This window comes from Trachurus japonicus, chromosome 12 (genome assembly GCF_045865225.1).
Source record: "Trachurus japonicus isolate A0001 chromosome 12, Traja_1.0".
NCBI classification, from domain to species: Eukaryota; Metazoa; Chordata; class Actinopteri; order Carangiformes; family Carangidae; genus Trachurus; species Trachurus japonicus.
In genome coordinates this window covers 16,549,726-16,564,841 of record NC_140918.1, presented here as the reverse complement: position 1 = coordinate 16,564,841, position 15,116 = coordinate 16,549,726, and the positions used below count along the sequence as shown (strand labels likewise).

Genomic DNA, 15,116 nt, shown 5'->3' with positions numbered 1-15,116 from the left:
ACAAAAAGATAGCGCAGTCTTTTTTTGTCTGTGGTATCGCGAAGTGGTTCTGCAGTGCTTAGAGCTCGGTCCAACATTTCTGGTACAGCCAGATAAAACTCTGTCCTAGGCTGCATGTTGACCGCTTTATTTTATTTTAATTGAGTTTTATTAAATAAAAACAACCATCACAGTCGGGTATAAAAAAGATCTACCGATTGGATGTCTGAAACATTGAGACAGACTGACATCTGAGCTTCTCAGCTGGAGGACCTTCATGGTAAAGACCATAGACTGTAAAAACAATGGACGTAGCACCCGTGACGTCACCCATTGGTTTGGGGGAGTCTGTTTTGTGCTCCTACTACGGGCATTTGAACTGCGCCATCTTGGATTTTAGTGGGAGTATACTTTCCATATTTGTAGAGGTGCAGCGGTTTGCCAAAAAAATAAAAGGCACCAGGCTGTAAATATGTTTTTTTTAAGCTGTAAAATCGGCTATTTTAACATGGCGGTCAATGGAGAGTTGCTCACTTCTGGCACCAGCCCCCAGAGGCCGGACGGGAACTGCAGCTTTTTGAACACGGAAGTGGTCTTCACTTGTAGAACCCACAACTCCCCCCTTGGTAAAGACACAATAGCTTTACACTCATGCACACATATAGATCGATAACCTGCAGCCCAGTTTGTGGCCATCATAGACCATGAAGGCCAAACCAAAATGAGTTGGTGTCGTTTACTAGAGTTACCGTTGTGTTGCAAAGTGCAGCTCCTGTAGCCTAGCAACTTCACGCATTTTCACACGTTTGGTTTTAAGACCTGCAGGTTTTAACAATAGTGCCCTTAGCTGTTGAACCAAACTGAAACCCAATACTTCCATTTAAAAACATAATCCTCTGGCACTCTGTCAATGTTGTTTGCATTCACTAGCCTACTGGTGCTCAGTGAATCTTGGGATAGGTTGGACCATGAAGAATGAATATATTTTATAGAGCTTTTACATCTTTTTTTGTAATGAATTAAACATCAGATATTAGGACTTGAAGTAATCAAAAATTTTCATACAAAAAAAAAGAGGCAGTGTAAATCAGTGTGAGATACTGAATTATTTGGAGCTGTTGAGAAAAAAAAAGAATGATTGAATTGACTTAAATTCTGCTGGGATTACTAAAACAGAAAACATTGTTAGAAATGCAGCTGTATTATTATTTTTATTTTCACTGTATCATATTCACCAATAATTAGCCAAGATAAAGATAGGTTTGCTGGGTAAACAAGACTTACTCTAACAAAAAGAAATGTTTAGTATGAAAATAAGTCTTTCATTTGAGAAAAAAAAATCATTTTGATGCCACACACAGGCACAGGTCTTAAATAGAAGCAGCATCTCACGACCAGGTAGCCCATCTCTGAGCAGGAAGTGACTCAGTGCCAGTGGGACGGGGGAGATCAGGCCCAAAACTCTGTCAGATTAAATTATTTCCTTTTGTCTCTAATATAACAAGCTCTGTTTTGAGAAATTGAAATATTTACTTTGTTTTCTTAAAGCCATTGTGTAGCATATGATTGAAGTCTGCGCTGACACACAGACAGCACTGGGGCTGGGTGCTATGGAGAAAATTTATATTTATATTTATATTAATGCTCTTTATAAGATATATCCTGGCTGCAGCTCACTGCTTGATGAGATTTTCTTCTTCAAAAATGGCTGCACATTCACCTACAGTTTAACACCAGGCCAAACATGCGATGCAGAAGATTTTCTGTCCTAGAAACCCAGTTCCTGCTCATTAATGGGTCACAGAACACCAGTGTGGCATTTGAGGCACAGCTGGTGAGTCTCACAGTTTGATTTTAAAGGCACTTTTTTTAATGTTGAAGCCATTTTTGCCATGTGAACGTAATCTTAGCGAAACTTGGACACCTGTGATTACATTTGTCACTGTGTGATCAGTATTTTTCAATTTCCAGAGAAGCAAAGACACTCCAGTTTAGCATCTTAGGTCTCTCAGAATGTATTTTGATGTCAGAGGAAAAATTAATCTCATTCAAAACCCTGGTCACCATCCTTTGAAATGTCAATTTAATGAGATTTCGGCAGGAGGCACTATAATCTGAATTGTTAGGCCATTTAAAAATCACTTCTTGTGGGATTTCATTGATGGCAGCAGATTGTAGCATTGACAAAGGCGGGTTTAAATAGAGACTGGGGTGATGAGGAAACTCAACAGGTGTGTGGGAGGACAAAGAAGCTCAGGTGATTATCAATCGCAAAGTGGAACTGGAGCCAGGAAGAAAGTGCAGGGACATCTGGTGGGCGGATGGAGAATGGCAGCTCCAGGAAAGATGAGGGATCAACGTGGCTCAGGAGCAGTAAGCAGGGGCTGGAGACAGGAGGCCGAGAGGAGCCAAGAGGCAGGCTGTGACTGTTTGTTTGTGCTTTGTGTGAAAGCTCAGTCTATCCGCAGCTTTTGATTGATTGATTATAGTGCGGTGTACATTTATAAGTTGATTTCCTGTTGTGCTGCTCAAAGTTTCACTATGTTGTGTCTGGCCCTGTTTAGTCCTGAAGTAACATGAAACTCCAAACTTCAGAGAGGGGAGATGAACTGACCTTGTATATAGCAGTGAGTAAATAAAAAATAAAAAACTGCATGTAATGTATTATTAGTCAGGTTAAGTGGTATTATGTCCCACATCTAAGAAGTCAAAAATAAAAACAAATCAGACTATATGGCTGAGTGATAGCTTGTAAAACATCTCTTTGTTTACATGGCAAGAGCTTAGGGTGCTGCTAAATTCAAACAACTCGATCGAAACGATCACAACCACTCATTTACAATGTTATCATTCACAAAGTTGTGCTTGGACTGCAGGTCCCATGCCGCATCCTTCCGACTCCCACTTGACCTGTCCAACATAAATGTTGAACTAGAAACACTAAAGCCTACTGGCCCAGTTTTCAGCGTGTGTTGATGAATTCACTCAGCTTAATTAGCCCATGAAGTTCCCTCAAGTGCAGGAGCTGCTCAGCACTTCAGTCTGTACATGATCTCTTTCCGTGTGTGGCCATGGAAAGATGGATAAATACTGAAAAATCTTCATTATTAAATACAAATAAACTAGTTTAACCTTTATCAGCTTGACTGAAGTTCTCAAGATACATACAAAAATTTGGTGTAGAGTTCCAGACAGAAGTTTGCGCACTGTCAGCATTTACAGCTATGACCCTTCTGTCACTGTATCGTTAAGGCCAGTCTGGCCACCACGTCCCTCTGCGTTCTTGTGGGAAAACACACCTTATCTTCCTCTCACATCTTTCCTCGCCACTTCAGTTCGGAAAGTGAGGAGATAAGAGTGAAATTTGATTGTTGAATGTCCTCAAAAAGATAATAGCGTAAAATTAAAGGAACACAAATCTCTCTTCTATCTCGTGCCAATCTCCGTCGAGGTCATGTCACGGATCAGATGACGTTTCCACACAAGTCACTTAGGGGACCATGAAGTTGTTTTGTGAGTCAGGGAATGCAACGGAGCGAAATATGAAATGACTGCAATAAGATCATAGCTAAGATTTCACCCTCACAGGTACTTAGAAACACCAGAACTATGCGTGAATCCTAAACAAGGACCACTACATGGCTTAGATGAAATTACAAAGTATTCACACGTCATTGACAAAAACTTGTAGGATAAGTTACAGCTGCCTTAAAAATGTAACATATACAGTAACATCTAACCTTTTTCAAATTGAAAATGTCTCCTTTTCCCCAAAAGAACTAAATCTAAGTTTCTAACCAAGGAGTCTGAATTTCCTCCTCACTCTCAGCCTTTTCCTGAGCACGTAGCTGGATTATTTCTATTTTGATTGACTGTTTCAGTTTATTACTCTGGAATTCAGCCACAGATCAAAGTAAATGACAGAAAACATCAAATCTGGCAGCATGCAGACACACGATGCCGTCATGACCAGTAAACTGAATAATATGACTACGGCTCAGCTGTAAAACGCCACCTTAAATTTGCCAGTTGAACTCGGTAGCAGAAGGAAATGTCCAGTTTGTGTTGGTGTAATTGACACCGATACAGCTGTGGGAAAGGGCATAGCAAATCAATCAGGATACAGTTACACTAAACTGCACGCTGCTTTGTTTTTCTTCCATTCCATTGTATGTGTGAAGTTAATTTGAATCCAGAGGCGGCACAGTGAAAACTACTGTAGTGTGCTGTGTCAGAGAAGTAAATACATTGAAGGGCCATTGCCAAAAACTGGATGAACTAAATAATGTCAGATGTTCATGACCCAATCCAACACAAAGAGTCTAAAATTTCAGTATCAGCTCACTGGTTCTCTTCAGGTTCAGTTGCTGCTTATTATCTCAGAATAGAAGCAAACATTTTCCACATATTTAAGCCTCCCCATGAGACAAATTACTAAAATACTGCAAGATGTTCCTCTCTTTCTCCCTCTCTCCCTCGGGCTGACCATGTGCCGTCACTGTTCTCTACAAGTTTTAATTTTGTAATCATAATTGACAGCTGACACGGCTTCATAAAATGTCTTGCTGCCCACTAAATGCACTAAATTATGGAAAATGACCACAGTGCATGGGCTGAAAGAGAAATCCCTCTCACCTTTTCCTCCGTTTTTAGCGGGGCTGTGAAAAAACAGACGGCAAGACAGATTAGAGGAGACACCGGAGGGAAAGCTCTGGTTGGAGCTGACCACTAAAGTCTCTCTCTGGACAAAGTGTCAGCCTTGCCGTGCCTTCAAACTGATCTTATAAGATTTGATTCAACTTGTGGGAAAGTTCCAACTCTCCCCACCCCCCACATTTTGTTTTTAAGCTCTGGGAATGTTTCTTATGTGGAAAAAAACCTGCTGTTTGAATGTTTTAATGCTATAGATGAGACTTGCCAATTTGGGGAGGCCGCACTGTTGCACTCAACGACCAAGAATAGATACTGTACGTTCCATTTTTTGGACTAATATATTTAGTCTGTATGTATTTAAGTGTCGTATATCAGCTGATATGTGGAGTCAAAACATCTGCCTGGGCCTTATGGATAAGATTTAAGGATAACACGTTCCTGTTCTGATCATGAACACGACCATATATGTACAGCAAGTGGGCAAAGTGGCCTGTACCTCAACTGAATGTGGTTGAATTTGTGGTGATAAGAATTATAAACACCATTTTTGCTCTTATAGTGGTATGCTAGTGTTTTGGTCATTGGCTGAACATGTGAATTTAATATGTGAATTATTCTCAAGATGCTGGATTAAAGTAAATCCAACTGATGTTTAGAAAAGTATTAATTTAATGATGCTGAATGTAAGAGTGACGTCATGGCCATGGGGTCAGATCAGAGAGGGGTCAAAGGGCAGGGCTTTTCTTTTCCTTTTGTACATGATAAAGAGCAGTGTGAAAAAACTTTCACATTGGACGAGGATCTATCTGGATAAGGATATCTACATGGCAATTCAATCTAAACAAACTCAATAAACTCATGATCTTCCTCAGGGCACTAGGAGCAGCTGCTGTTGCTGCTGACATGAGACTGCTTTATTGTTGGAGTTTTTCAGATCACGAAGTAGCCGGGTTTATAGAGTGCTTATTGACATACCCTTCATACCCCACAATTACAGATGTTAAACAGCATTTGGTTTAACTGTGGCCAATTTACAATGATGTTTATCAATGTGATGTGTTGCTGTTAAATTCTGGACTTATGCTCATAAAAAACCAGGACATGGACGTATCCAGGTTTATGTGATTTGGATGTGCAAACACGTCAAAAGTGAGTGCATCTCCACCAGAGTAAACTCAAAGTGTGATTTACATTTTTTATGGATATGTTTAATCAACTCAAGGCATTTGAATGTCAGAGGAGTGAGGTGATAATGAATGTGTGAAGCACGGGCAGGGGTGTACTGGATTTTTCCTGTCTCCATTTCACACTTTCTAATTGATACTTACACGCCTTGATGGCTCACCTGGCCGAGTTTGAGTCCAACCCATGGTGCTTTGCTGCATATCGTCCCCTCTCTCCCTAATTTCCCTGTTTATCTCTCACTGTAACTCATATGACGGATAATGCTGTTGTTTGATATTCTTCAGGAGATTTCTGACCTCAGACCATTGCGTGTTTATTTCTAATCCAGTTGCCAGTTTCCCTCAGTATCTTCTTTAGTATTTTAGGTTAGTATTGTCAGATAAGAATTCCTCCCATGGTTGATGGATGTTGGGAATCTCATCCATGACTGTGAGACAGACGGACAGATGGACGGACAGAGAGGCAGAGCAGTGTTTGGACAGTAAACAGACTCCCAGTACAGAAAACACACAAAACAAAGGAGCAGAAGTTACAGGACATTTCTGTTTATCTTTCCCCCATTGCTGCCTCAGCCTGGACGTGCCTGTGCATGGGATTGTGTGTGTGTGTGTGTGGGTCCATTGTAGTAAATGGTCTAATAACACTCACCAATCAAAGGGACTAACTAGAAGTGATCCACCTGGACTTCACCCTTCAGAGGTGTGTGTGCGTGTGCTTGTTTGCATTTCCTAGCCGCCACTGCTCGTGAGGTGCTTCAATCTTCACACGGCAGGAAAGATGAGCAGCTCCTCTAGAGTAAAGGTCTTCTCGCTGCAGCATGTGGAGTGTAAACTGGAGTGACTGTTAATTTACAGTTTAACCAAAGACACCCTGGTGGAAAGACTCATTACCTGCACGCTCTCACTGGAACACTGAAATTGGTTGCAACAGCAAGACACAGACAAACATCGAGTGAATGGGGCTCCTTGTTAAAAGTTGTTCCTGCATTTGTGAGGAATTTCAACCTCAGGATTTTAAGGGTTTTGTAAAATCTTCCATGTACATAAAGCCAAATTGATTTTTGCTTCGTTATTCTCTTTAAGTGGTTCTATTCACCATGATAGTAACATGATTTCATTATGTAATTACTGCATTGTTTTGGCATGTCGTTATGTTTTTGTGTGTATTTCTGCAGATGCTGGAGCATCTTGAACAAACATGTAGTCAGATTATAAATAAATAGACGTTGCAGCTGTATTCTTGAGCTCAGACTGTTGGCTGTAAACAGACCAGGGAAAATATACTACAAACTCGCTAAATGACTAAATATTTTTCATTTTTGCTGAGTTTTTCATATTTAAAGTTTATAGATTAAATAAACCATCCCTGCAAAAACAAGCAGTAAATTGTCCTTTCTCCAAGTTTGCCTTAATCATCTGCTTGGATCCTTCAGAGGGAGTCATCTTTTCCCCCTTGTTTCCTCCTCCCTCTTTGCAGAACACTTTGCCACCAACTTTGAGAAGTATGTCGACAGTGGTTCCCTGTCTCTCTCTCCTCATTTCCCAGGCTTTCTTTCTCCTCTATTCCCACATGGCCCTTCCACAGAAACCATCTTCTCTGCTTGTTTGTGCCAGCAGAGCAATGGCATGACCATGTCTGCTTTGACCCAAACCTTTTCTCTGGACCTTTCTTACAAGAGTAATCAAATTGTGGTTTTATTTTCTTTTTTCGTTTATTCTCAAGCCAGTCTTTGTGATAGCCAAGCACTCTGAGGCCCTGGTATCTTTTTATTGTGTTGTTATTGTGTTTCCAGTAAGTGTGTGATGCCTTGTCCTTTGTTGTGGTGCTAGACAGAACAAAACCAGTAAAATGTATTGTATTGCTGTCACGGACCTTGCAATCAAACCTATTTCTTTTCTTAGGCAGAAGTGCTACAGTAAGTACTGCATCCCTGAGCTGCCTCTGCATTATAATGTATCAACCAACCCCCCCACCATTATCAATAAGTCTTTTAAAATCATGAATATGTCAAAAACTGTTTGACATTCTGTATCTCTGTGCATTGCATTGGAAATGTATGAAACACGTGACTTTGATGGTCTTGGCATTATTCTGTGCCAGTGACTTATATTAATAATTCTCTCTCTTTCAGATTGTCCTTCCTGCCAAACCGGAGCTACAGTGACAACGGGCGGACGATACTGGCCAACGAGCAGGAGTCCCAGGACTCTCTGGGGACACTATGAAGAAGACTTTAAAATGACAGAGCTGTAATATTGAGCTGCTGTGGAAGACCTGTGTGATGTCTTGGCTTCTGCTGTCATCCAACCATGCTGATCCATATGAGGATATTGTCTTACCTGGATGTTCAATGTGTGATCTATCACGGCATCATTTTTATGTCACGTCCTATGAATGTATGTTGATGCTGTCCAGGGCAACTCAAAGGTTGGCACCACTGCTGGTCGTCAGTCAAGTACAGAAAAACCTGATCCCTGTTGGTGCAGAAGTACTGAGAGTACTGTGAAGCACACTGGCAATACGTTTCTCTGCTCTCGTTCTAAGGAGGAGGAAAGAGCAGTTCCCCTCCTGGATTACAGATTACAAAGTCAAGGGGACTAGAATGTTAAGAGGACAAACTGTAGCCAACATGATGGGAGATGCATCATCGTACCATAACACTGGCATCCTCTGGTGCCGTGTTATGAAGGAAGGAGCTGGCCACAGAGACAACTGTGGGTGCTAAAGTTAAAGTTTTGTATTGTGTGCTTACCTTTTGCCAGCATCAGTCGTCTTGAGTAGGTCTCTTCAAGAAAGACAGCACTCGGACACTGCAGGATTCAACATAAAAAATGTATGCTTTCATTTGTATCTGTTTATAGTTTTTTGCAAATGGAAGTGTAATTGACAAAACACCAAAGGCTGAGCATGTGGAAACAGGAATTAATTTCACTTCCCCATGGACAATTACAGCTGCAATTAAAACCAGTTTAAATGGTGATGAGACAGTAGGTGGCTTTACCTTTCCATGGTGGACCAAGTTAAGTTTAAGAATCTGCTGCATCTCCAACCATTTCCATTTCCATGAGGCGACGTTGAAGCGCAGTTCTACATTATCGTTTCATTTCCAGTGTTACAATCGTTTTTTATGAACACCACCACCATCATCATCCTGCAAGAGCAACAGCAACACAGATTTTCTTACTTTACAAAAAAAGTGAAGACTAAATTAACTGTCTCAGAGAACGTACAATCAAAGAGACTCACTGCCATATGTCAAAAAAGGTAAATGTCTCAAGAATGTGAGAAAAAAAATCAATAAAAAAAATTAAAAAATGTAGTGAATGTGGATTTTGACCTCTCTCCACAGTGCTCGGTCAGGTTGTGTTCATTATCGTTCTGCTACAGTTAAACTAACTTATTTTGGAGGGCAGCTCACTCTTGTATCCCAGTGTTTCTGTGCTGGGCAGGTGACAAGTGTCATTTGACCTGGGTGTGATTGTACCCGTCGCCACTGCTGACAAAAGCCTGATGTTAGTGGGTATTAGAGTTTGTTTTGTTTTTTTCTCTAACCAGTGGAAAAGGGGGAAATTGTTTTGGTGGAACACTTGCACACGTGGAGGTGAACGATGTCATTGAGATAGCTAATTATATGCAAAGTCACAAGTCAACCGTGTGATTGCATGATCAAGTCTTCATCAGCATGTAGGCAGGGGAAAGAGGTGAATGATTGGAATCTACAGAATGTGTCTGATTAAAAGCCTGAGAAATGAGCAGTGTCTTTGGATGCAACATATTTTCGTATATGATACTACTATGAAGATGCCATGACATTTAAGTTAAGATGAGAAAATTAAATTTGCAATTTTCTCTCCTGAAAATTCACAACATCTTTCTGGATTCATTTTAAATATTCAACCTCCGAGTATCTAAACAATGTAGAACTACAAGGATGAAAATGTTCTGTTTTTCATTATTGATCCAAAATCTAATCAAAGTGTAAAAACCAAAAATGCATCAGTCCATCTTTCAATACTTTTTGACCTCACTACCCTGTCAAGAGTAAATTCTCCAAATTAGATTGACCTGTTCACAATACTCACAGTCATTTGATTCAAAAGATACAGAGGAAAAATGTCTTTATCCAAATCCTTCAGCGTTTGATGCACATATCTGAACTCTCAGTCTCCATCTTAACACATTTAAGAGATTGATACAGAGGTGTGAAACGACTCATCCACCTACTCTGTCATTGCTGGTATCCACTTCAGTTTCTTTCTGCATCTCTGCCTTGTTTTTATGTTCAAGTCACAACTTCAGAGTCCAGCTTCAAAGATGAAGAGGTAAAGAACATTTTGTTACCAATAATACACAATCCACTCCCACACTGAAAATAATAGCAGAATAATCTGTCAATATATTTACTCAGTGAAAACACCACTGCCCAGCCCCTGTTACATATGGCAGACAGGCACATCTTTGTTTTAAGCAAATACATTTCCTCCAATTAAGTGAACTGTCAATTTGCCTTTGCACATCTTCTATTGAAAATTAACACATTCATAACTTGGGCTCTGTGATGTGCTGCTGTAAGACAACCATGAGCATCAAGCACAGACTAATATTATTCTGTGTGGGCCTGAAAAACATTTATAACAAGGTTTTAATATTGTTGGCGGTGGCAGGCCGCAATTGCACACAAAGCATGCTCATCAGGAACCCTATTTGGAATGGCAAACACGATTATCCCCAATCATTCCCTCCCCCGCTGAAAACGATCTCTGAGCTGATTTGTTGAGTTGATTGGCGTGAACATCAGGTCTGTGGGCTATTAACCAATCAGGGGAAATCCAGAGGAGAAATTCATTATTCTTTGAGCCCTCTCAAAACTCACAGGCTCCAGCACAATCTCTCTGGGCTTACATCCTGCTGAAAAGCATGAAGAGCTCAAAGCATTGTCTCACAGCACAGCAGTGCCAGGACTGGACCTGCTGGTTTTCTAAAAGCATCTTGGCCTCAAGTCTAATCTGAACATGAAGTTATTTTTACCCGGTGGCCCACAGGAACACTATTTTATCCTTCCCTGGACTCCAAGAGACTTGTCATGCAAGTTGCAACAAGTGATGTTTTTTTTTTGTCCCACGTATATCCAGCCTAATCTGCTTTTCCAACAGATTATGTGCAAAAAAAAAAGAAGAACAAAGAAACTACTTGCTCGAAGATTTCAAATGTGTGTGGTTTTTGTTTTGTTTTGTTAAATCATGCCTTCCATAGAGGTGAAAGGTCAGCCTTAACATCAGAGCAGTTACCCTGAGCCAAGCCACATTCAGGACTGTCTCATCCACTGTGTGAAAGACCGTCCAAGGTGGCTCCCATAGAGGAGCTTAGGGAAGCAGTTGTGCTCTGACTGGAGTTTAAGCTGATAGGATGTGCATTTTCTCAAAACAATGATTTCATCTTTACAGCCCTTTCAATTAAAAAAAAGGAGAACTACACAAAGCATAAATCTAATGTGTTTCAAGTTAATTTTGAAAGTAAAGCAGTAATGCTACACGTATCCACAATTACACCAAAACTTGGAAAAGCTTTGATGTAACTCGTAGCTAAAAGAGATACTTTGGGACTCATAAGCCACATCTTGCTTGTAAAAATTGAGCAAGCATCATTGCAGTGATGGAAATAATGTTTAGTGTAAAAGAAAACAGCTCTAACCAAGCTGCTTTTCCACATGCAACCACTAGATGTAGCTGCATCTGTAGAAATTGGATTAGGTTTTTGCTCCTCCAGATGCTCTCAGGTTGAGACAAAAGTTGCAGAAACAGGTCTTTTTTTAACATTACAAAGACAGACGGAAGAGAGAGAGAGAGAGAGATTCCCTCATTCAACTTAAATCAACTGCATTTTTTGTATAGCAACGTACTGTCTATTTTACCCCGGGGTTTAGCTCCGTCAGGTTTACTTGTGTCTGATGTTGTGGTGTCACAAGGAGGGGAAGTCAGAGCTGGTTATGCTTGCAAGCTATTGACTTTTATTTTTCTATTTTTGGTTTAAGACAAGACCAATGTACAGTATTTACCATTTGCAGAAGTGACAGGACGGTTTAGGTTGCACTTCAAAACAGTGAAACAATATGTATGAATTGGGAGAGATAGCCCCAAATTGTCCTTAATGTGTCATCACTGTGTGGCTGTGTGTACTAGGACCAAATGCATAGAAAATGTTGTGTGTTGATAAATAGGCCAAATGTGGCTTGTGTTAAGTGTTACGGACTTTGAGTGGTTGAGAGACAGTGGCAAAACACAAATAAACAACACTATAATTCAGAGACAAACACAGAGACTAAATACACACAAGGGGGGCAGGTAATGAGACACAGGTGTAACATGTTTGGGGTAATGCAGGAAGCAAACCATCTGACAGACACATAAGTAAAGTAATTTCCACTAAAACAGAAAGTGAGTTATGAGGGCAGAACATGACGGACAGAACTCCCAAAGCTTGAATATTGAATAACTCCTTTATTATCTGTGTCACGCACTATCACGTGCTTCACTTGTTCAGTAGCTGAGCATTTGTACAAATGTAATCATGAGAGAAAACATCAAGCACCAAAAAAACCCAACAACTTCACAGTAAAAAAGTTTTTCTTAATAATAACTAACATTTTTCCCCCTGAAGTTTAAGATGACACATCAAAATTACAAGAACAGGCTGTCTTGTCTCTTGTAAATAAACAAAGAAAATCTGTAAAATAAATAAATAAATACCATTTTTAAAATATTACAGGATGTTTTGGTACCCCCCAGAAAATTACCATCTTTTTTCTTTTGTTTGTTTGTTTGTATGTTTTACAGTGTGGGTTATGTCAGTAGTAACAGAACATCCTCTGAGGGTCTTCTATGTTTACTCTGAACGCATGCCTCCTTATTGTCACTTAAGAAGACCCATTGTGCCATTAAGATAAGAGGTTTTCAAACATCCTTCGAGCAATGCTGTGTCTTCAGGGCAGATTGGAGGCTTCAGTGAATCACTATCAGAAAATGATGAGATTGACTAGCCAGTGCTGGCTAGTTAGCATCTTCAGGAGTTAACACTTATGTTGCATAACTCTGCGGACACACTACATGATTTTCACAGTCATTGCCAATTTAGAAAAGACTTGGACCCACTAAGGACTCCACACATCCTGGTTACTAACTGTTTAAACTGTTGCCCCCTGGCAAGAACTAGGTCTGTGGAAATCCACAACTCCAGACTCAGAGACAGTTTCTGCCCCAAAGCCATAAGAACACTCGAAGCAAATACACTTTGAGAGACTACTTTACTTTAATGCAATACTGCCACTTCTGTAACAATCAACAATTCAAACTCACATTGACAGAATTTTAATTATTACGCAATAAAATGCACATAAGATCATATTTTCATAATATGTTAGCATGTACATAATCTTCATTTTATTATTAGCAGGAATCTGTGACTTGTGCTTTTTAATGTTGCTTGACTTTCTTTTTCCCACTATGCATCAATGATTAGCATCACTCCTGTTTCATTGCATGCAGAGGTTACAATGACAACAGAGGCTTTCTAATTCCAGTATACTTGCGCATATTTTCTGAAGTAAAGAGGATCGTAAAGTGTGCAATTGATATTCGTGAATGGGTAGTTGGCGCCTGCTTTGTTAGAAAGGAAGAAAATACAAAAACATGACAAAGAGAGATTGTGGAACTGTATCTGAAGCGACGAACATGAATGTAAGACACCTGTGCATCATCCAATGGAGGATAAAACAGGAGAGAAGGATGGTAGTCATTGGATCAGGTCACATGAACATTGATGCAAAGTCTTGGACACAAGTCTGGATCACTAAATTCAGCAGGTTGTGTTCTGAAAAAGAAACTTTGGCTGTTTCACTTCACTTACTGGTTCTTCTGAGTCAGCAGAACCTAACCTCATGTATACACTTTAAATGGGTTCAACTATGACCTGACTCAAGTGAGTAACATCTTAACGGGAAACGTGTTTTTTTTTTTTTTTGTGCATGACTTCTCCTGTGTGACAAGTAATGTTCTTTAAACATTTACCCTCCTGACAGACAAGAAGTTTGCTCTCAACTGAATGAGTTAATAGGTAAAGGATAGCTAGTGCCCCCTGAATAAACCCGCGTACACAGTGTCTCCTGCAGATTCCTTGTAATCCTTGAGATATGTTGTAGGTGAAGAGAAGGTTAAGTGGCTGCATGTTAGGGGGTTATCAGGACTGGGCTAACAAGGTCTGACAAATTAGTGGAGGAAAAGAACAAGAAGATATGTGGATGTTTTATTAACTAGCTGAACATCTGCTACAGGCAAACATGAATATGGCAAATCACTATAAAGTGCCTAAAAATTAGGAAATACAAACTTGATTACCTGAAATCTCCTGGAATCAGGGAGTGGTATTTTTTAATGATGATCAGAGAGTGATATTTTTAACAATTAATGAGTGATCTTAATATATACTGTAAATGTTAACCAAATCTGTCCTTACGAGGCCTTTAAAAACAATGACGTAGGTACCTTTGCTCACTCCCTGATTGAGTCCAATGTGCTTGTTGCTCTCATATACTTACACCCAGTTCCACTGCCTGAATCTGGCCCATGCGCAACATGACTCTCAGATGCTACCTCCACATCTGGATCAATTCTGACAAAAATCTTCCAGCTGTTAGTCAACACAAGAGGATAACGGCCAGAATCTTCTTAGATGTGGAAGCACTTGGGTCAAACTCAAGCTTATGATTAAGATAAATGTTGGGCCAGAAGATTCTTCAAGTCTCTACGTTATCAATGCACATCACAGATTATTTCAGTCAGTTATCATAGTATTATTATTATTTGATATTTTTGATATTATATTTTTACGATTTATTATATGAATTATAATTGGTTCAGGTCCAGATGTTCTGGTATATTTGTATGTGATAAATGTTTTTTGTTTTTTTTTGTCTTTTCGGAACAACTTTGTGTGTAATGCAGAGTCTGGTCAAATTAACCATATAATATAAAAATAGGCCTACAGTTTAGGCATTGTTATGTTGTTGCATCATTGTTGTTGTGATAGTTTATAAGTTAATTACTATGATTTAATGAAAGAGAGTATAAAGTGTGGGATAGTGGATTTTTGAATTGACCCTGTGAGGACATCATCTATGCATTGCACACACACACACACACACACACGAGCTGGGGTTTAGTGACCATGGTAACCGTCACCCACAGCCAGCAGTCCCCCCTCCCTCCATGTCTTCTTCCCCTCTCTCCCCTCCCCCTCTGCTCAGC

General features: G+C 39.9%; 1 protein-coding gene across 2 annotated transcripts in view; it reads left to right on the top strand.

Moving 5' to 3' along the window:
• The window catches only part of LOC146977378 (5-hydroxytryptamine receptor 4), a 39,558-nt gene extending 31,205 nt beyond the window's left edge, over positions 1–8,353 (top strand). Inside the window, exon 6 of one of the 2 annotated variants that reach the window (XM_085793554.1) lies at positions 7,949–8,353. In XM_085793554.1, the coding sequence (XP_085649680.1) occupies positions 7,949–8,042 (94 nt within the window). In that variant the 3' untranslated portion in view covers positions 8,043–8,353. The remainder of the gene's footprint in view (positions 1–7,948) is intronic. The other variant, XM_085793555.1, reaches the window with a different exon arrangement.
• The last annotated feature ends 6,763 nt before the right edge of the window (positions 8,354–15,116 follow it).